At 35.5% G+C, this 24143-nt stretch overlaps 1 protein-coding gene across 1 annotated transcript in view; it reads right to left on the minus strand.

The window, feature by feature from the left end:
* Positions 1-22205, minus strand: part of LOC145686333 (putative acetylcholine receptor chaperone) — a 99117-nt gene extending 76912 nt beyond the window's left edge. Inside the window, exon 1 of the mRNA XM_081759551.1 lies at positions 21876-22205. Coding sequence (XP_081615677.1) covers positions 21876-21986 — 111 coding nt within the window. The 5' untranslated portion in view covers positions 21987-22205. The remainder of the gene's footprint in view (positions 1-21875) is intronic.
* Positions 22206-24143: the final 1938 nt, after the last annotated feature.

Below are 24143 nucleotides of genomic sequence, written 5' to 3' on the forward strand. Positions count from 1 at the left end.
CGAAACACCACATTACAGCAAGAACCGACAGAATCAAATCGAACCGACAGAATAAAATCACTGAATCGAATGAAATGACCGAAGTAAAAACTTCCCATATTAAATTACAGGTAAGTTCTGTTTCTCGTATTTCCTTTCATTTACGCGCATTGTGTACAATGAATGTACAAAGTTTTGAACATCTTATCAACGTGGAAAGTATGATGGGCAACTCCTCTGGAGCGGACAACGACGAACATCTGGCTCTGCCTGGTAGCTTCGATACACGGTATCCCTACACGCGCGACCCATAACCCATGCGGTCGAGATACCAATCCTCCTATAAGAATATTCAGTAGAGGTAAAAAGTGATTGCACAAGCATTTCATTCAAAGAATTTAATTTCGATCAATTATATCTGTATATATGCCCACAACGATTTGTAACACTATAAGCTATATATCCTTTAACCAACCCTCGTATACACAAGAGGACTTCTTGGAATTAGCGTTTAACCAGTCGAAATTCGCAGAAGAGCGAAACTATGGAATTTTTCTACCCAGAAGGTGCCTCTCTTCTCAAGACATTTCAGCACCTCTCGACGAACCGTATTTGGGAAGGTATTTACTCGTTCCCTCACTCACACCTACGCAGTCTGCTGTCCAAGGTATCGATATCTTCGACTATTGAAAAAATGAAATGAAATCTTTGAGTTTTACGCCCCACGGTTATGCCGGTTAGGCTAAAGGAGACGGTGATGATGAGTAATGAATGAAATGGTGGAATGAAGTGGGAGGAAACGGGAGAACCCCGAGAAAACCCACGCATACGGTGTTTGTCCACCACAAAGTTCACTTGGCGGGGGCTGGGATCGAACCCGGGACCCCTAGCATCAGAGGTGAACGCTCTACCACTGAGCCACCGCGGCCCCTTCTTCGACTATTGATTATTGATTGATAGTGAATTATCCAATGTCTACGTATTAGTTACTCAATTAATAGATATTCACTTTCCTTAATGGTGTTTAATTGGCTAAAATGTTTACTAATGTGTAGTTTTATGGGAACTATATCCCAGTAACATTCGTATCAATCCGCCCTCTTTGTCTGCACAAAACGTTGATGTGAGAGAGGCGGGCAGTGCGTCTTCAAGTACTCATATCGAAGAGGAAGATATACAATTACGCAGTAGTGCGCGACCAAAATGAATGTTCTTGTCTGTGTTCTATAAAGTGTTATTAAAAATCGTGCTACTGTTTGAAATCATCGTTAATATGTAAAAACCAGAATCGTTAATTATAATTTCTTCCACCTTTTCTAATCCAACTAGTGTGAAAAAAAAGCGGTGACTGTGAATTGAGTATCACGTTGAAATGGAGACGATGATAATAATTGTCGGAGAATGAGAAAGTAGCAGCAAGAAGAAGAAATTGGGAACTTTTCACCAATAGATGGAATATTTTTGCATTATCGCATCATTATGCGACGCGAATAGCGCGACCGTATTTCATTCGTATATGGGCCAGCGAGTGAAACACACGCATAATATGTAGTTATTGTGTAAAATCTTAGTTGTTTGTGAATGTGAAATATTAATAATAAATCGATATCTTGTATATTATTTTAAACCTTTTTTTCTTTTATCAAGATCAGTGTAAAATCAATTCTCTAATGTACATGCATAACGCCATTAATATGTCATTAGTGCTCTCTTGTTTATTTGCTGATGGAATGTATTCGTAATGTGCTATGGGTAAAAATATTATAGGTAAGATCTTGAGGTGCTTGTGATAATCATATGTTAATTTGCAGGCCATGATGTTAATGTATTACAGTACAACACCACTGTAGGTTATTTTTATTATTTTTTGGTAGATCCCCCCTCCCCCCGCTTTAGGCTACATGAAACATGTGTATTACCCGAACCAATGCTATTTGGTACGATTAGTTGTTGAAACTTGAAGTTCAGTTGGAATCGTACCGGGTAATCTCGTCCGCGACGATGGGTATTCGGAGAAAAACACCAGTCTATTTAAATAACCTGACACCGAACCCGAAATACCACTCATAAAATGGCGCCCAAACAGGGACCTTTATTTCTCTGAGAGAAGGTGAAGTGTTGTATTGTGTTAGTGTATATTCGATGCCATAGTTTAGTGTATATTATATTTTCATAATGTGATATTCAGTTTTATAATGGCAGCAACTAGTGAATTGGAAACACTGCTCGAGGCGGTGAAAAAGTTATCTGTAGAACTGAATGAAACTAACCAACTTATGCAAAACAATCACTTTTAGCTGTGAATGTACACGATGCATAATAAACTATCAAATCTAATGCAGGACTAGTTACGGATTGAAAATCGTTTAGTTAACGCAAACATGCAAGTTGTGTCTTGAACTACCAAGCTGACGTGGAAAATCTTGCCTGAGCAATGCGAGTAGGAACATATCTATTCTTGTCTGATTCTGCATTGTGGCCGTACAGTAACTTGTTCATTTCGGTTTCAGTTGTGTTTCTGTGCAGATGTTTATGTCGTGTTGAATCCTTAAGACTGAATACTTATTGAGGTTGCTGCAAGATAGTGTTGTTCATCCTGTCAAGTGATAATTTGGCCTATAACAATGTCGCGAAGTGAATTAGAACAGTGCATTGTAGGAAAGGAAACTAAAAGTGAATGCCACAAAAACAGCTATACACGGGTGGTCAAATTGCAATGTATTATCAGTGCATCCGAGAAAGAATTGTTATCCCAAAGGAGTGGAATCAGTTTTGATTTATTAACTAGTGTTTGTGAACATCAAAAAACATATTACTTGAAGAAGTATGAACATTATCAGACAAGTTGTTTTGATCCATTTAATTGCCACAAAATACCAATCACTAAGACTTTGCGAAAAGTAAGAGCTGATTTTACTAACGGAATTAATAAAAACATTGACTCTGTAAAGGTTATTCCTGGACAAAAGATATGCGGCAATTGCAGAAACAAACATGGGATTTCCTTTGAATGCAAAGACGTGGGCTGATTTAGTGTACACGATGTACCTGTTTTTGAAGAATCTGTCGTAAAAAAACGAAACTGTAGAGCATCTTAGTGTTTCACTTACAGCATTAGGGGAGTCACCTCTAAAATTCCATTCCATTCCGTCACACAGCAAGCCTGCATATGCTAAAAGAAAGCTTGATTCAGCAAGTTCTGCTCTGAAAAGTAAAATAAGCAAAGTTGTGGAAAAAGAGTTTGTCTCTAAACAAGATCTTGTAAAATTTCAAAGATGTGAAACAAAAGGCTGATGATATGGATAAACTTATTGATTTAATAAAGGCCAAAGTCCAAGGTAAAATCACTAGAAGAGAAAAAGTACAACTGTTAACTTTAGTGCCCTCATCTTGGAGCAGGAAACAGATTGTCGATGAATTTAATGTGAGTGAATATGCCATCCGGCAAGCAAGGGAAGTTCTGAAGAATAAAGGAATTTTAGCTATTCCTGAATTGAGAAAGGGAAAACAGCTGAGTGAAGATACAATTCAAATAGTAAAGAATTTCTACGTTGATGATGAATATTCCAGGATTCTACCTGGAAAAACAGTGAGTATTTCAAAAAATGTGCACATGGAGAAGCGATTATTACTTGGGAATTTAAAAGAATTATACTCCTCATTTAAACATCAACGTCCCAACATTAAAATTGGATTTTCTAAATTTTGCACGCTACGACCTAAGTGGTGTGTATTAGTAGGTTCCGCTGGGACACATTCCATGTGCGTGTGTGCAATACATCAAAACGTTATTCTCCTACTGCATGCATGTCATATAGAAGAGACATATCAAGACTTGATCCGTCATCTGGTTTGTTCTGTGTACAGTCGGGATTGCATGCTGAGGCATTGTTCCGAGTGTCCCTCCAGTGAAAATCTGAGGCAGCTTCTGATTGCAAAATTCGAGGATTTTGACCCTGGGGAGGAAGTAACATATTACCAGTGGGTATCAACGGACAGAACAGAATTGGTGAAAAGTACTGTCATTGGACGAGTATGTGACAATTTTGATACGAAAGCTTGAAAAGCTTGTACAACATTCATTTATTTCGAAAGCACAGTCACCTTTCTTAAAGGACAGAAAGAAAAATCTTGAGCCAGAGACAGCCGTCATTCTGATGGACTTCAGTGAAAATTATTCCTACATATTTCAAGATGAAGTTCAAGAGTATCACTGGTCTACTGATTCCTGTACCCTACACCCAGCAGTACTATATACACGTCTTCCTGGATCTGCAGACCTGACTGTATCTATTTGTGTGTCATATCAGATGACTTGAAACACGATGTCGCATTTGTTTATGAGACTCAGGAACAAATAACTTCTTTTCTTAAAGAGCAATTTCCATATGTCAAAAACGTAAATTACTTTAGTGATGGATGTGCTGCGCAGTACAAGAATTGTAAAAACTCCATGAACTTGTGTTACCATTTTGAGGATTTCTTAAGTGCACCATGGTCATTTTTTGCTTCAAGCCATGGTAAATCCCCATGTGATGGTATTGGTGGGACAATTAAACGTCTGCTTACTAAAGAAAAGCTTCAAAGATGTTCTGATTTTTTAAATATGACAGAAAAAGTTTTTACCTTTTGTAGATCTCTCATTGAACATATAAATTTCGGCTTCCTGAAAAAAAGAAACTCTCATAGATCACGAAAAAAACTACAAAATCGTTTTTCTGGTACAAAAACAATTCTTGGAACACGATCATATCATCAGTTCTCTCCTCTAAGCCAAACCTCGATTGGGACAAAGCGAATCAGTGCTGATCCAGATTTCAGTTTCATTTTTCATTTTACTGAAGAGAAGACATCTTCTCGAATGAACATCGCAGGCATCATCACTAATTCGTATCTTGCATGTGTTTACGATAACCATTGTTTTTTTTTTTTTGGGGGGGGGGGTTAGCATTGGGTAAAAATGAAGAGGAAAATGATGTTGAAGTCAAGTTTATGCACCCTTTTGGACCGGCTCCATCCTTTTACTGGCCTTCTGCAGGAAAAGACGATGTGCGCCATGTTCCGATATCCAATATTATTTGTTCTGTGTGCGCCCCCTTTACTAAAGGTACTGAAAGAGTATATTATTTCTCAGATAAGGAGGTTGAGTTTGTGGAGGAACAATACAGGCTGCGTTTTGTTGAAACGAAGTAGCAAGTTCCTTCAGTCTCAAATAGTGAAATCCAATCACTGTGACTGGCATATGCTGAGGTAAGAAATTGATTGCATGCACAAGAAATTTTGCATATTTCTTTGGTTACAAATTTTCAATTTAATGTAGTGGAAAAGTTCAATCATTATTTTCATTTCGTTTTGAAGACTAAAATGTAACTGTCGTAAATGTTGATAAAAAGAAGTACGAAATTCAGTTTTGTTCTGTACTTTGTGTTGATCCTGTTGTTCCTATTTGCAAATTACGTTTATGAAAGTACATCTTCCAAATCGAAAAATAATACGCTACTGCCCCCCCCCCCTCCTCCCTCTCTGGAGTGTCATATAGCCTTCATATCTACGTTTATTTGAAAGATAATGGACTGTAGATTTGGAAAATTAATTCAATTTTAACATTAAATTCACTTTGATTATATTAGTAGTTAGGCAGACCGTTTTTTTTTTTTTCTATAAAATTTCGAAAGTGAATGTTTCAAGCCTGGTTGTCCCGCGTCTCTCAACTCCCACACATTTCAACACAAACAACACGTATACTTAGTAATTACTTGAGACCTGTGTGAGTGAATCGAGCAATGATGTGCCAATAAATTGCTTGCATCAATGGCAATAGCACTTTACAGATGACACGAAAAGCTGGCGCGTTGGCCTTGAAGGGTTAAACGGGAATTACTAACCGAAGCATTCAAAAAACCACTAATTTTATTTTACAGTCTCTTAGAACATACCTTAAAGTTCAATTTTAAAAGAAAGAGCGGCAAGGTAATTGGTCCGCCTCACAGCGATAATGCGCATTATGTAAAATTAGAAATTTACACAAAAATTAACTATTTTGAAGTGCAAGGGTGCATCTTTCACCCTTAATGTACAGCAATCCTTTTTTTTTTTTTTTTTTTTTTTTTTTTGAAAGCTCTACAGACATATAAACTTCGGGTAGAAAATTTCCAAGTGATACATTGCTTAGATACTGAGATATGAATTTTTGTATTAAGCTCTACGAAATATTAGATGGCCTCGAGAACGACCGGGATGCCTGAAATTCTGAAACTTTGGTCTCGTATTTCTCACAAACTATTAGGATTTCGGAAGAAAAATTTTACAGGTCTTCATGCCATAGCAATGCTAACAAGTACATGAAGTTCCATTAAAATCTGAATCGGTGGGTGACATTTCGGATTTTTTCTGGGTGATTTGACGTGGAATGAGCCTATAGCAGTAGTGTAGCAGAACTAACTAGAGATAGAGAAAAGAAATCAAAACAATATGTTCAAATTCAGAGTACTGTTTTGGAGGTTAAGAATGACATTAGTAACCTCAGACAAGAATTACAAATGTTACAAACTCAGTTGTCATTGATACAGAACCAAATTTCAAATTTGGATGTTGAATCCAGACCTGGTAGTGTCAGTAACACTCGTAGCGTTACTAATTCTTTATATGATAGTGTAACCAGTACTCCCCGAACTCGTAGTTCCACCAGCCGTAGTAGTAGTGAGAGCAGTAACAGCAGCTATGACACTCGTGTTAAACTAAAATCTAAAAGTAAAAACCGTAATCGTACCCATCATAGGGAACCGGTATGGATTAAGAATGCTAGTCTCATTAAGCGCAGTGATATTGAGCCTTTTGAAAAATTCTTTGGTCATGAAAGTGAAATTACTGCATCTAACTTTCTGGAACTATTTGAGAAAAATGTCAAATTAATGCAAATCCCAGAAACACAGTATTTAGATATTTTAGATTTTCTGATGCAAGGATCTTCTAAATCTTGGTTCATTACTTGTAAACCCGATTTCAAATCGTACAATGACTTTGTACTTGCTTTCAAACAACAGTTCGAATCTCCTCTCAAGTCGTAGCAGGGAAAATGTTTGTATTGCAATCGAAAAGGTATGACCCCAAAGTTGATGGTACAGTTTACCAATTTGTACCTGATCGTTACCACGGAATTAGGGAGTTGAATAAAAATGTTAGTGAGGCATTCATATTGAACACAATTAAACTGTTGTTGCCTAATTATTTCCAAAAACAGTTTTGTTGCCATCTCTGGATTTACAGACTATGTTAAATGTTGTTCAAAACCTTGAAACATTCTCAAAGATCCATATGGAGGTCAGGAAAATATAAATTACACGACCGAAGGGCATGCGGTAATGGTGAGCACACGCCTCAACCCTTTTTAATTCCTCATTTTAGTAACCAACCACCATCTGTTCCAAACTTTAGTCAATCCCGTGCCTTTCCCCCTCCTTCACCATCAGGTAATCCCAACAAACAAACACCGTTAAACTAAAAATGCTCTGCCGAGAGAGTGCTTCTGGTAGAGCTAATGAAAGTGTTGGTAATGTTCAAAATTTTAGTGATGAAAACGCACTCACCCCTACTTTTCCTGTAGATGGGTGGATTTTGAGTTTTACGTCCCGTTCAGCAGCGAGGCTATATGAGACGTGGACCTACTGATTAACGTGGAATCCGAACCACATGAGCTCCCGCCAGGACTTTTCCTGTAGAATACGTGGTGTTAAGTAAAAATATTAATATCATCAATTGGGACATAGACATTTCCGAAGGCGAGACTGAAATATCTGAGGATGTGAAAAATAGTAATGGTACTCGAACTGCAGAAATTTATTGTAATATATTGAACACACAACTAAAAGCGTTGTGCTATACAGGTGCTTCGGTGTTTTCTTAGTTGTCGTAGAAACGTGTTTCTTCCGTAATTTTCCATCCGCAATTAAAACCTGCACCACATATTCTCTTGGTAGATTATTCAGGTAAACGAAAACACCAGGTGAAGGGCGAAATAAATGTTTGTGTGGAAATACAACATTTGATGTTCGACACAAGAGTTTTGGTAACTAAATACTGAATGCCTGTTAGGACGTAATTTCCTCATATCTGCCCGAGCTATGATAGATTTTTCGAAAAACGTAATTAGTTTTTCTAAGGGAAAGGAAATCGTTGTTGTTCCAATGCTCGCTGAAAAATTATGTAGTAGAGAAATTAGCGGGTATTGACCTAAGAAAATTTTGACACATGGTGACCGAATAAATAAACCTGTTAATACTAATTCTGGTTTTTCTGTAGAAAATGGTAATCTTTCAGATGAAAGTTCTGAGTTCAAATCTGATTACAATTACTCATCTTCAATGTGTCCTGTAATTAACAATTTGGTTTTAGAAAGGAAGAAATTAGAGCAAGAGTGGATCCGTGCCTTAAATGAACGAGACCAAGCATACTCTCAGTTTAGAAAAGGTTCTAAAGATTTTAGGGTAAAGGATTTTATATTAATCAAGGCGTAGAGAAACACTTTTTATTAGAATATTATGGTTTACAAATATCTGCAAGTGATGGCGAAATTAGAAATGGACATGGTAATAGGCAGGAAAAACATGAAATTAGTGGGGATAATGTGTTAGAAAAAATTAACGTTTTGAAAATGTACATGCTGTAGCAACCATAAATGAAATTAGAGAAAAGGTGCATGAATGTGACCACCTGAATAGTGAGCAGAAATAACAATTATTTGATTTGTTGGTCAAACATCAAAATGTTTTTACTGATTTCCCAGGTAGATGTAATCAATATGAATACTCAATTAATGTTGATACCAGTGATCCCATTGTGAAAAGACAATATACTTTACCTTACCATTTTAAAGAAAGTATTGATAAACAAATTGAAGAATGGTTAAAATTGGGTGTTATTGAAAATGCTGTTTCTGTACACAGCCATCCCATTTTCTGTGTTCCTAAGAAAAATACGAATAAACCTAGAGTCGTAGTTGACTGAGTTGAGTCGGCATGTTAAATTGAAACAATTGAAAGTAAATAAAATTGATTTATTGTTAAAGGTCAAAGGTGAGCTCAATTGACCTTGTGTCGTCGTATTCACAAGTTGTTGTCTGAAAAATCTCGTGATTCCATTGCGTTTTCGTAGAATTGGCATATGTATAGGTTTACTGTAATTCCATTTGGATACATATGTGGTTCCGTTGCTTTGACTGATGCACTACAAAAGGTGTTAGGTGATACTTTGCACGATAAACTTGTACCGTATATTGATGACCTCAGTACCCCAACATTTTCTTTGAAGAGCAATTGCATTTACTAGACCAATTGTTTACTACATTACACAACGCCAACATGGCTGTCAACCTTTCAAAATCTTCATTTTGTAAAACTACATTTAATTTTTTAGGTTTTGTTGTAACACCTGAAGTTATTCGTAAGGATCCTTCTTATGTAGAAGTCATTCGTCAGTTACCACATCCTACGAATATGAAACAATTACAGAAAGTGTTAGGTCTTTTTGAATGGTGTTCGAAATTTGTGCATAAGTTTGCTGAATTAGCTTCTCCTTTCTTTGAGCTCACCAAGAAAGGGAAAAAATGGATTTGGACTCCTGAATGTGAAAGTAGCTTTCAGTCTCTTAAAGACAGCTTAGTCCAAGACGTCCTTCTCACCCATCCGAAACTTAACTCTGATTTTTCGTTAATCACAGACAGTTCAAAAGTTGCGGTAGCTGGTATAATTTTTCAGGAAATTGATGATAAATATAATATTATTGAATTTTATAGCAAAACTTTGAATAAAGCTCAACGCTCCTATACTACGACAGAACAGGAAGCACTTGCTGTAGTGACTTCTATTCGTAAATGGGGACATTTACTGTATGGTAAACACGTGAAGATGTACACAGATCATTACTCTTTGGTGTATTTGCACAAAATTAGAAATTCGAATTCTCGTTTGGCGCGTTGGAGCCTGGAATTGCCAGGTTTCGACTTGGAAATTGCACATATCCGAGGAATCGATAATAAAACCAGTGATGCTTTGTCACGTATTGTTTTAGCCCCTAAAAATGAAATTCATACGGTGAATAACCTACAAGTGTTACCATCTTTTTTCGGAAATATGACCATACAGGAATTAATCGAAAAACAAGGTGAGCATCCAAAATATAATTCGATTATCAAATTTCTTCAAAATCCTAACGATCCATATTGTAAGGTGAGAAACAGAAACCTTGAAAAATATTATAAATTAGACAATGGTGTACTTTTGCATAAGAATTTTCATTTTCCTGATTCTTGGAGAATTTATATTCTAGCTTCATCAGTCCCAATTGTTGTAGAACATATGCACTGTAAACGACGATATTTTGGAATTGTAAAATCTTTTGGTTTTGTAAATGAACTTTGTTATTGGAAAACAATGAGAAATGATATTAGTAATTTCATTAACGATTGTATTATAGGTAAGGAAACGACAGTAAAAACTTCATCTCCTGCAAGGCCATTGGAAAGTATTATTGTTAACAGTCCGCGTGCACTTGTTTCAATTGATATTTTTGGATCATATGTTTCTTCTTCATCAGGTTATAAGTATGCATTGTCAATCATGGATGTTTTTACAAGGTATTATACATTGTATCCAATGCGAAATGCTACCACTAAATGTGTCTTACGTTGTTTAGAATCATTGTATTTCTTGCATTTAGGTATTCCCATTGCTATTTTGGTTGATAATGGTAGCTGTTTCATTTCTCGAAAACTTAAGGAAAAAATGTCAGAATATGGAATTAAAATACATTATGTGACACCTTATCACGCTTCTTCTAATCCAGTTGAAAGGATCCATCGTGAAACTTATCGTTTGTTCAAATTGTATTGTAGTGAAGACAACACAGCTTGGGAAAAGTTCATTCCCCAAATCGTAATTTTGCTAAATTATTCAATTTCTCGCAGTTTAAGGATAAGTCCTGCTAGTCTGCATTTACACAAAACCATCTGAATCCATATTTAAACATTTTGGTATTGTTGTAATTGAAAAAGGTGAAGATGAACATGTATTGTGTGACAATAAATTGGTCATGGTAGACTTGAAAAGAAATGAGATTATTCGTAAACGAAATATTAAGCATAACCAGAAACAAGAAACTTAAGTATAAGGTAAAAGAAAATGACCTAGTCTTTTTAAAACAAACAAATTTGAGTTCAGCAATAGACAAAAGAATCTCAAAATTTCTTCATTTGTATAACGGCCCCCTGGTATGTTCTAAAAAGGTCTCTGAAAAGGTGTTTGAACCAACGGATCCACTTACAGGTAAATGTTCATGATTACATTCTGTAAACAGATTAAAAGTTTGGAAACCTACTAAGGAAACTAAAAATATTTGGCTCAATTTGGCTACTAAACATTGTGGAAATAAAAGCGATGAAATTTTAAAAGCTCAGAGTTAAATAGTTGTATTGAGGAGGTTCAGTACGATGCTATTAATGCTGTAATTGTAAAATCTTTCAAACGAATGTGATTCTCTAATTAACCAAAACAGAATCTACAAAATTCTCGACGAAATTTTGGAATTAGACTTGTACTTGAAATATCTTATCGAATCTCAATGGTGCAGTGTCGATAATTTGGAATTTGCATTAGTGAATTTCATTCATCCTCTCGTTTTGTTTGGTGTGTGGTGGGCTACCGCAGCCTTGTTTTTCATCTAAATACGCCTACGTGGTAAACCACTGGGTCATAAACGAGAAAAAAAAAAAAAAAAAAAAAAATGAAAAATTTAAAATGAAGTTATGTGTAATGTAAAACACTTATACATTTATTGTAAACGTTTGTTACTACACACGTATTTTGTGTTAATCTTTTCGTTTAACACGAAAAACATTAAAAGATAAACTTGAAATCATGGAAGCAAAGTCCCCTCCTAAGTTTTGGGTTTAATCACATTTTGTAACGCGTCTGCGACGCAATTTTCTTATTTGTCCCCTCTATATTATCTTTAATAATAAATCCTTTTTTCTATGCTTTTCACTTTGCTTCGGGGATGGGAAAAGTAAATTAATTTTTGGGGTAGGGTCTTCTATATTCCATGCAGGGGCTTCATGCTTCGAGTCTGACAATCTCGCATTAGCCTAGTCATATTTCATTTTAGATAAATGACATATTTCTTATAACGATATGTTTTAAATTGTACTATAACTTGTAATGTTTATGAATATTAAAATAAATAAGTTTGTAGTATGTGATACTTTAGTTAAATTGAAACATATTGCATTTATGATGTTTAAAAACTACTTTTAAATACGTCTTCTTAGAACTTTTATGAATGGTACGTTTATTTTGAATGTTTTGTTAGTATGAAGTAGTGCTAAAAGATTTTCCTTATATGATGAATAAAGGAACTATATATTTATCAAGTGCAAAATTGTAATTAGTTATGATGAATCATTTACTAATAATTTTATGGTATTCACGAAATAAGTGAATAATAATGTTATTTTTTTAAAAAATCAGTATGTGTAGTCATACTTTACTTTACAAAGGTAAATGGTATTTTATAATTAAGTGTTGTCTTAAGTATTATAATGATATATTTGGTCATTTTTGAATACTATGTTAGAATTTATACGTTTAAATTATGTTATAGTATGAGTTGCCAATTGTAAAATGGCATCGAATATACACAATTTGTATTGGTCATTATATATGTAATTTTTAATTTATATGAAGTTTCTAAAACATTATATTGGTACTAAATTACTTACCTGTGTTAAACATAATAGAGTTATTTTATATTTGAATATTCCGAGTTATGTTTGTACTTACATATTATGAAGCAATCGATATGGGTAATATCTAATGGACTTAAAGACATTAATAAAATGGCATTCGCGTTATCGTAAATCGCCCACACGTATATTATCGTCCAAAATTTCCTGTTCAAAAGTGAACTAACGAACCATAATACTTCAGTATGCGTGAATTTTAACCCTTGTGGACCATTGGAGTATGCAATTTAGCAGTTATGTAATTGTGTTTTTTGGTGAGGTGCAAATCTTGAAGATTGAAACTCAGGGTTCTTGCCCACTTATTGGACCACATCAGTGGACATTCCCTTCCGAAGCCGATGTAACGCTAGAAGCTATATATCCTTTAAACAACCCACGCATACACAAGAGGACTTCTTGAAATTAGCGTTTAGCCAGTCCAAATTTGCAGAGGAAGATATACAATTACGCAGTAGTGCGCGACCAAAATGAATGTTCTTGTCTGTGTTCTATAAAGTGTTGTTAGAAATCGTGCTACTGTTTGAAATCATCGTTAATATGTTAAAACCAGAATCGTTAATTATAATTTCTTCCACCTTTTCTAATCCAACTAGTGTGAAAAAAAAAAAAAGAAAGAAAAAAAAGCGGTGCCTGTGAAGGTGGGTATTCGGAGAAAAATCCCAGTCTATTTAAATAACCTGACAACGAATCCGAAATACCACTCATAGGTTAAGCCCTCCTAAAGTGTACACGGGCAAGAAATAAGGAAACTTCACAGAAAACAAATGGAGAACAATAATTTTTCGTGAAATATTCATTTAAACTTAGCACGTAATCTGTTATTTTGACACGTTACAAACTACGTCTTGTTGGTAGGTCTACTATTTTTAAGTGGAGGCAAGCTGACGTCAGACATTACGATGCAATAAGGCAATTATTTCCCGGTATTGAAAGATGGCACTCTGATGTGATATTTCAATTTTCAATTTTATAAAAGCGTATGCTGTGAGGAACAGGAAATTTATTACGTTTTCTGTAGAGACAGAGGTAACCGAAATTGAGTACAACGTGTAGTAAAAGTGGGAAAGCCCTAAAAATTTTTAGAAAAGGAGTAACAGTTAGATATTTAACTGTGACCACCGTAGTGATAGTGTATGTATGAAAAGAGCAACTAACTCAACTTAGTGCTTTTGGTGACGTCCTCGTTTACGCGCATAATTAGCATCGCTGAGTCAGCTGCTCTCTACGGACGTACCCCGCGCTACTTCGCAGACCTACAAGTTTCGCCCTGCTCTGAATGTTAGATAGCATTCGTGGCCATACTCATAGTGGCCATATACCACATGTTGGTTTGTGTATTTTACACTACTTTTCACGGTATTTTTCGGACTCACTATTTATTCATAAATGGCAAATTCCTCCTAAACTGCATCTGCACTGAGGAATGCAACTTTCTTGAGAAACACTTTCTAAGGTAATGACAGTGAATTTCCTAATAAATGACAAAAGTTTCACATCTTTAATTCTGAACACGTTGAACCTACATTGAGGCACAAATGCCAATTAAAGTACAGAACCGCATTAAAAAGTGCTTTATGACGGTTAAAATAAGTGAATGCATATGAAAGATGTCTCTATTAGATGCTATTTTTCACCGGCGGTATATTTCTGCACGGTATACAGAACCTGTATTTTATATTTAGGTATAAGTTAAGCGTTATCATAGTGCTGCCAAGATGTCTTGGTCCGTGGCAAAAATGCGAACTACAGCTCACACTCACGCGTTGAGCCAATAACGGTACTGCTGTTGCTAAGCGAGAGAGCGTATGACGAGATACTGGAATTACTTCAGCTGATTGAAGCGCTTGGAACGGAACACGGCAAGTCTTTACTTTGACTCAAACAGTGACTTTAATCGGTTCTTATAGGTTTAGTCACTTCCTGGAACTGTTTGCATGTGAGTCACTTGTTGGAACTGTTCGTGCCTTTGGTGTGTCATCTTAGTTCATATTTTTCCCACTAGGTGTCTATGTACAGTCATATGGTAGGTTGTTAGTGTGATGTCACATGATCTGTGTGCTTGTATGTGTGTGCTGTCGTTGGTGGCATGCGGTGAGCGCGCAATTGATTTTTCGTTTCACGGCGACGATCGAGTTATCAAATGTGATCGAGAAACCGTTTTATGAATTTAATACAACGAATTTGAATTTGTCGTTTTTAAATAAGTTTGTATTAGATTTGGATATTAACTCATATCGCTTTGCAGCACTCTCTGGTTTTGGTTTAATTGAGTTAGAGAAAACCTATCATAGTGTGGTCTAAGGCTGAGGATATTTCCGATGTATAGTAAAGGTGGGCGTTTATTGATTTTTCTTGTTTGTAATAATAGCAAGTGTGCTCGGTTTAATAAAACGACGTGTATGCGGAAAGGAACATTTTTCAGTAATGTTGAGTATTGCGCATGTATTCTTGCTATCTTATTTTTACGTGTGTGGAATCGGCAATTATGAGTTCATTATTCATGAATGTTCTTCTATGGCGAAATGATGAGTGTTTTCTTTTTTTAATTCATATTATTTTTATTCTTGATTTGTTTTGCATTTGAGTATTATTCAAAGTATTTGGTTTGCTGCTGGTTGTCCTATTGTCTTGTTGAGATGTAATTTATTTTTCTTTGTCATGCACTGATTTATGATTAGTGACGAGTTTTTTTTTTTTTTTTAATTTTTTTCCCTTCTTATGTTAGCTTTATAAGCCGTGTCCAAAAGTGCATGGTGCACACTTCGAGGATGCACACTCGAAGTCCACAAATAGAGTTCACACTAAATAGTGTACACTTCGTCAAATTAGCTTTTGACCCACACTTGTTTACAGCGCCTCATCGTGGTGGAATATGTAACACTGACAACAAAAGAAGGGAGAATTTCGAGTACTAGAAAAAATTAACGCCTTTTTATTTTAGATGAATGACTTTCCAGTTATATTAAAGATAAATATATCGTACAGATTGATAATATGGAGTAACCATAAAATGACTTAAGAGTTTCTTTCATGTAAGCAAGAGCTTCAGCGTTGCCGTATCTGCAAGTATTTATCAGCATAAAAACCACTAAACTATTGGCGATGTTCTATCTTATTAGGCATGCTTGCGCGAGGGAATATTTATTAATCCCCTGGAAGAAAAGTAGCACTGGTGGTTAGGGCGCTGATGACACTGTTGCGAAGTAGCTTAAGAATTTTATTGCAGGTGAAAGTAGGCAAAAGCGTTAGGACACCGAAGGTACTGAGGGGAGCGCTATTTACAATAATGTGGCTCAAAACTACTTTGGGAGAGAGTTCATAGTGAGTATAATTCCTTTATGTACGGTAGATACACAACAATGAAACTTGTCGTCGTTCTACTCTATTACTTCAGATACAGGCATATTGATTAGACTATTTCTAACATATTGTGCTAATGTTGAAGTTCCATATATGTTATTCTTTCTTTGTGAATCTATAGAAAGAACTGGTGTAGTTGATCAACATGAGGACTAAAATTTACAGGAAAAAGCTATTATGTCACTATGAAATACCTATTTATAAGGATCACGTGTACTCAAGGTGGATAACCCTAATTAAAGTAATGTTAAAAAAATATATAAGATTACTATCTTATAAGCCCGCTTAAATTGAGTTCTGTACATTGTATACACTTCAACATTTGCGTGCACTTAACTATGCTTTCGGCGCCCTACATCTTTCTTGAAATATACCCGCTGTTTCTCGTACATGCTTCCCACTACGAAAATGGTTACTCAGTAACGAAACAAATCCCCTCGTCCAAATATAATCATAAAAAGCTACTAATGATCTACTAAGAATTTTATGAAAATTAAGAGACGGTTTTATGAAAAAATAAAGTATGCAATGTAGTGGCTCTCATTGTTCAACTGTACAGAAGGAATTATTTGTTCATAATCAATTCATAATGGGTACCGTAATGGGATTATATGAATTAAAAGGAAGGCAAGTCTTTACTTTGGCCATTTCATTCAATGAATCGATTCGTAACCAAGACTGAAAAGGACGTGCCCTGCGAGCCTCTAACCTGCCTTCCCTTCACTCGCTCAGCAATAATATGTGAATTAAATATTAAACTTTGGTATAGCATGAAACCAACCTAGTTACTAACTTCTCTTCCTCTCTCTCTCTCTCTCTCTCTCTATATATATATATATATATATATATATATATATATATATCGCTGACTCAAAGAATAAAAAAAATGAAAAAATAAATGTCCAAAGTAAAGACTTACCAAGAGCAATTTGTAAAATCTTTGATAAATGTGTAGAAAGAAACTTTTGATCTGTATTCCACTTTTGGGCAGCTGTCAAAACTGCAAAATGTATGGTAATTGGTATATTACAGTCTCTCAAGTGCAAGGAAATATGATAGCTTTGAAAGGAATTTGTTTAGAATCAAAACTAGAAAATTAGGCCATCTACCTACGAATTTACGTTTGCAGCTGCAGCTGTAGCTGTAGGTATAGAGAAATCAATAATCTATTTATTCATTATTCTATGATAGAGCTTATCATTTTAATTCATACGCCATTAAAAATTGTCATTTACGTGCAAATAGCTCCAATACCGATAGTATAATTATTTCAATTAAGCTACATATACCACGTAGTATTTGAACACAAATGCCTTTATAGCATTATTCTTTTATAGCACTATTCTTAGCTTTTATAGCACTATTTGGTTTCTTTAACTATAATATTTTAAATTCCATTACATATTCAAAGAACACAACGTAAATACGTTTGTTATTTGCGTAACATTTTTATATTCCACTTGTAAAATCACTAATTTGTATATTTATCAAGTAAACTATTATTAGATCATTCCACAAATATATTCATCTCAACAAAAATATTAAAAATATGCCTTTTAAAATTTATTAAGTCACTTTGACATTATTGTTGTTGCTACTACGAAGAACTCCCATCTTAAGTACGCAAGTGCGTTAACGTAGTGTACATCCTCGCACACTACGTACTATGCACTCACAGACTTGTGAGCTTGGACCTTTTGACGCACACTACGAGACGTCAGTTCCGGAAATAAGCGTACTTCGAATGCACACTTGTGTCTTTTGGACACGGCCATAGTAGTGGTGTGATTATTTATTGTTGTTTTGGATGTTCTTATGGTACTTGAGCGGGGGGGGGGAGTTGGGGGACGGTAGCCCCCCATTTAGATCTCAAAATTGATAGTCACCGCTTCACTTGAATTGATTTCTCGGAAGACATTAGGAATGGTATTTAGTAACATTTTGGCCCTTGTACTTATAGTATAATTCTTAACATCGTACATTACTTTAACTGTGATAGTAACTGTAAGCGATTCATCTGATCCGGTTCCGGGAGCAGTTTAGGAAAGATTCCTAAACTGCTTTGGGAACCGGATCAGATGAATCGGTTGAAGTCACTGTTTGACTCAAAGTAAAAATTTGCCCGGAACACTAAGTGTCAAGTCAATGTGGCATATTTACTGTATGAAACCATGACAAGTGCTACTGAAACTTGCATAGCCTATTTGCCAAAACTCAATTTTTCCACTATCCTCGCTTGAATGCATACCCATCATCGCTGACGTGCCTGCTCCCTTCGGTTGCAACAACGCACTAAGGTGTGGGTCCACCAGCATCACCCTGCTCTGACTCGGTTAGACAGCAGTCTTGCTTTTTAGTGGCCACTTAGTACAGGTTGGTTTGTAGGAAGGAACTGAGTGAAAGAATTATATATGGCCTATGTTTAGCAGAAGGGGTCCAGGTCTTTCCTCTAAAAAATGTTAAAATTTTGGTAATTTCTGTTCACATTCGGTTAGTTTAGGGTAGGTTAGGTTAGTTCAGTTTATATAATATTAGTGTAGGGGTCCCGCATAATCTTATCTATTAAAATATTACAACAGTAATTAAAAGTGCCTGAGCTGCAACCGATAACTTTAGCTTTAAAATCTTTCATTTACGGTTATGTGTGATTTCACGTTTAACGGAGACAAACATTTTAAGTATTTGTACTTTAAATAGTCTAAATTAGTTAACTATAACCTTTTCATAAAGTTTATGACATAAAATTATTGTTCAAAGCCTTTATATTTTAATAAGCCTTCTCTAAAATCAATGCATGTTAGTTGTGCTTCCATCTTCCGAGTTCTTCTAAACTATGTTCATATGTTAGTGGTCAATCCTTTCGACAATGAGATCTCGGAAACTACAGGCTCTAGAAAGATGACGTTTTCACTGATCGACTGGAAATTTTGCGTAGATTGTCCGGTTCTAATTGAATATTTTAAAAAATAACATGACCTTTATTTCTTTATTACATTTTTTTAGGGTACACTGGAAGCGTTGAAATTAAAAAAAAAACTAAGGCATCATATCCTATGCATTATACATTCCAACACCAAAATGTTGTATATTGGGGTTGTATATGTCTCAGGCGTTCGGCGCATGGCCAAATAATAGTGAAAAAGGAAGGATAACCATTTCTCGAGTCTTAATATAAATCTTGAGTGTTTTATATTTTTTGAGTGTTTTGACCAATGAACACCATATATAACTGACATTATAATTAATTGTATATGTAATGTACAGTTGTCTCTCGTTAATTCGAAATATTGGATAATTCGAACAGAAGTCCCCTTGAAAACTGTATTGAAAACAATAGTAAAAAATCGTGGATAAATCGAACTTTTGAACCTATGTTTTGGATAATTCGAACTAAATACAGTTGAAAATTTTTAATGGTGGACAGATGTAAACAGAGAAATACAGTTTAACGTGTTTTCAGTTATCCAGATGCAGCCATAGGGATGAATAATACAAAAGATAAATAGAAAATCTATTTAATGATAAAGATTAAGGTGAGTGGGGAAGAAGTAAAGATAGACAACGTGTGCCAATCTCATCTTGTGTCAGAAATGGTTGAAAATTTAAGATGAATTATTGATAAAGTCAATCAAATGTTAATAATATCGTATTCCACGCAATACATGAAATTCAAGATTTATTGACCGTACAAAAACAATCAAATTTAAGCAAATGAAGTTTACGACTTCTTAAAAGTGAGAACAGAATATTCAAATTGTTACTGGTATTTAATTGTTTGCGCTATTCAATGTATGTTGTAGTGTTGTACGCAAATATAGTTTCCATTGTACACGTAGTTCGAGTTATGGGGAGTCAATATCGTTTGTTAGTTCGCGGTATTCGATCACGCAAATCAGCTGCTTTAAAGGGAAAGTCTACACCATATGAATATGTTTTGATGCACAGTACTTTGGTTTGTTTGTTGTTATACAGTGAAACCTGTCTTCAGCGGAATCGAGCGGGACTCGCAAAAATTTCCGTTAAAGACAGGTTTCCGCTTAATGGAGATAGACCTTTCCGTTAAAATATATATATATGCTTATAACGGACATAATGAGAAAATATATTGATGTACGCAACTTGTTCAATTACAGCACTTTTTCCTTCTACGGATTAATACTCAAAAAAACTTAAAATAAACACAAAATATGCTATGCACACTTTCCTTTATTTTTCCCAATAGTCAAGCAGGATTTTTTGCATACATTGCTACTACTTGGCTGCGGTATACTTCAGGACACAGAAAAGCTTTCTCTGGAATTTTGAAAGTCCTTTGAACTCTTTCCTCCTTGTTTTCACGACACGTGATGGAGATATATATATAACTTCTGCTTTACCTCAATTCCTTTTTTCCAGAACTTTGTTTTGTCAGTTTTCTTCTCATTTTTGTTGGCTGTCGCTAGTTGCTTCACAAGCGGAACACAAGTACGCCTACAAAGAAGACTGACAGCTGACATGCTACGTAGGACTAGCGAAAAATTATGGGAGCTGAGTATGAGTAGTGATTGACGAAGGTCAACACTGCCCATAAAGATTTAACAAAAGAACGAAGTATTTATCGCAGACAGTATATCTTTACCCTCTCACAGAATGTTTAAAAATTTTCTAAACGATGTAGTCTGAAACTCAGAATTTTCCGTTAAAGGTTTATTTTGCTTTCCGTTGTCCGCATAACACAGTTTCCGCTTAATGAAGGGACTTTTACATGTCTTTTACTCCAAAATCCATGGGACCATGAAATATTTCCCTTTAAGACAGTTTTCCGTTTAATAAAGGGTCCGTTGAAGGCAGGCTTTACTGTATATGTGAAAAAATGTTGTCAGATATTTCGAATTTTGGATAATTCCAAGTTTTTTCGTGTCCCCTTGACTTCGAATTAAAAAGAGTCCACTGTATTTGCTTATTACATACTGCATGCAAGAAGAAAGGAAACACTGGACATACATGAATTAGAATCTCTAACCGGAAGTAGGCTCAAATCTTGCAAACGGTACGAGATTTTGAGAAAAAATAATCGAAAAAATCTCCCCTTTATGATACCCCTTGCCGATTTTTTAAAATCAAGACGTCTTTCACTTGTGTCTGTAAAGGGACATGTACATAGGTTGTGAGGAATGAGAAGGAGATTTATGCACATATGCGAATGATGCGCTGTGTAGAGAGCGCAGGTTCAGCTAGTTTCCCAAAAAATGATAGAATTTCGCTTGTTTCTACTAATATTAGGTTAGTTTAGATTTGGCTACGTTATGTTATATATATATAACAATTCTTCCTATTGGTACAACAAAAGTAAACCTGTACGCATTCTTTGGTCAACTAGTCTTCATTTGCGCAAAGTTATTTGCTAATAATAGGTGCTCTACCCACTAATGTTCTTAGTTATTTTATTTACTCTACAAGCAAGCTCTAAAATAACCACTCCAAAACTGACCTTCACCCAGCCATTGGATACGCACGCTACAGGCGTTATGCCAATTTCTTTCATTAACGCATAAATTTAGCAATGAATTCAATGTTCGTTATCATAGTATAATAATGAAATTGAATTTTACTATTGAAGTTCCTTTTAAAAGATCAATGTTTCTTTAAATTTCGAATTTCACTACTTAATGAAACTTTTTTTTTTTAAAAAAAAAAAAAAAGAAGTTTTGAACAAATACACTTCAAACTTATTCTATAAGCAAAATAACGCTGAAATACGTACCAAATCTTTATGCAAATCCTTGCTAATCTTCGGAGTAATTTTGATTGTTCCCACAAAAATAAAAAACAACCCTAACAACACGGACAAGCTCTTCAGCACAATAGATCCCATAACTGATTCTTTTCCTTGTATTTGTAGAACAACGACGTAACTTGTCTACTATTCCCAACTAATTTATCTGTAGTAACATCGACAATAATCCATTCAGAGTGTGTCACAACATGTTATATAATATTGAAAGCTATTAATATTGTTATCATTTATGGCAACTTCCTCACTTCCGAAGTATATTACATGAAGCAGATGACCAGAATGGAGCAGTGTTGCCAACAGGTTCTTGCAGAAATAGCTAAATGACACACAAAATCTACCTAAAAATGGGAATGGCTCGATCCACTTTATATCAAAAGAGGAAACAGACAAGAAACCATCAAAAATGTCTCTTACGAGTTATTAGTAAATTTAGCCAGTAATATTTGGTATACGATAAATCTAAATTTCAGGAGAAAGATTATAATTTACGCCATGGTTGATTGTTTATATTGAGGTGTAGTAATTTTCATAAGTTTTTAATTTTTTTTTTCGAAACCTCGACAAATTACTTGTGGAGAACGAAAGGAATATGTTGCAGCCAATGAGAAACGAGTTGAATTTTCCCCTATCTAATAACATTGGGACTCTTTTTGAAAATTTCTGAGTAAGCAATGAACAAATACTCACAGAAATTTATAGGGAGTCAGGTTGATAATAAACGATTAATTATACGATATACGGACTTACAATATTACTACAAGCCTCCAATTAAGTTATTAATCCCCCCTTTTCTCATATGAAGATTTGCAACAGCGCGATCTCTGTTGCTCCCTGTAAGTGTGCGCAACGTGTGAGGAATTCGGGGTAGCCATTTAAAACAGAGCCCTGCAAACCCAGGCCCGAAGACGGCCCGGCCCGGTCCAGATGGATCTGAATTCTGTGCCCGGCTCGACCCGGCCCGGCCCGAATCTCTAACCGGGCCGGGCACATTTCGGAAACTATGAAAGACGGATCGGAAACTAATGTTGGCAGCCTGTGTTAATCGTACTGTGTTTGGGAAAATAACTCTTTATTCAAGACTGTAAAGTACTGTACTTCTACTACTCTTATTATTACTACTACTGCTACTGCTATTATTATTATTATTATTATTATTATTATTATTATTACTAATACTATTACTACTATTACTATTACTACTACTACTATTACTTCTACTACTACAACTGCTACGACTTCGCGTCAGAGTTGACATGTCTGGTGGTACATACTTTACAATCTAAGTACAAAAAAATATCGAAGAAATACTAGTTATTATGGCCGGTCTGCGTAGAATGCGAACTGATGCTTGACGAGGGGCAACGGTGGCTCAGTAGGTAAAGCACTCACATCTGGTGCTAGAGGTCGTCGGATCGATCCCTCCTCGTGTTATGTGAGCTTTGTGGTGGACAAACACCGCGAGCGTGGGAGTTTTCGGATTAGCCCGTTTTCATCCACTGTCTTCATTCCACCAATTCATCCACCATCATCCATACGTCTTGAGCCGTAATTGCCTAAAGAACATATGAGAAAGTCAAGTCCTTGACCTACTAATTAGAATTTGGTCCGCTACCATTAGACCACGGAGGCCGAAACCATGAACTGGCGTGTTCATAAGATTAGCGCAATTTGTAGTAATGTTCAATTAGCAAGGCAGATTCCAAATCATGTTACATGTTCCTGTATTCTTTATAATTCGATGCTACAATAATAATAACAAAAAACAATGATCAAATAAATCACCCAGATCCTAGGGTCGATGAAGTGTTCCTGGAACGGTTCGTAACAAGAAAATAACAGAGCTATATGACGGAATGCGAGGTAGTAAATCAAAACAAAATCCACACATATCATTGTTGAACGAAAAATACCTCAAAAGTCCCCTGAATGAAAAATGTATAGATATCAGCTATCAAAAATGCCTTTTAACATCACATATAATAGAAGGGATAGTTGATATTAAGAAAATGAAAATATAAGGTTTCCTAAGAAACCAATAGTGCAAAATGAACATCGCTCTACAGTATGTCCTTGTACGCATCGAATAGCACGGAAACAGAGTCAACAGTCTCAGGCATTCATTTCTCCGTTCCTGAACTATATAGCCTGTAGTACTAAAAGCTCTTTCAGTAGACGCACTAGAAGCAGGGATGATGAGACACTGACGGGCTAATTTACACAATTTTGGTAATGTTC

This window comes from Thermobia domestica, chromosome 5 (genome assembly GCF_964235325.1).
Source record: "Thermobia domestica chromosome 5, izTheDome1.hap1.1, whole genome shotgun sequence".
Lineage (NCBI taxonomy): Eukaryota > Metazoa > Arthropoda > Insecta > Zygentoma > Lepismatidae > Thermobia > Thermobia domestica.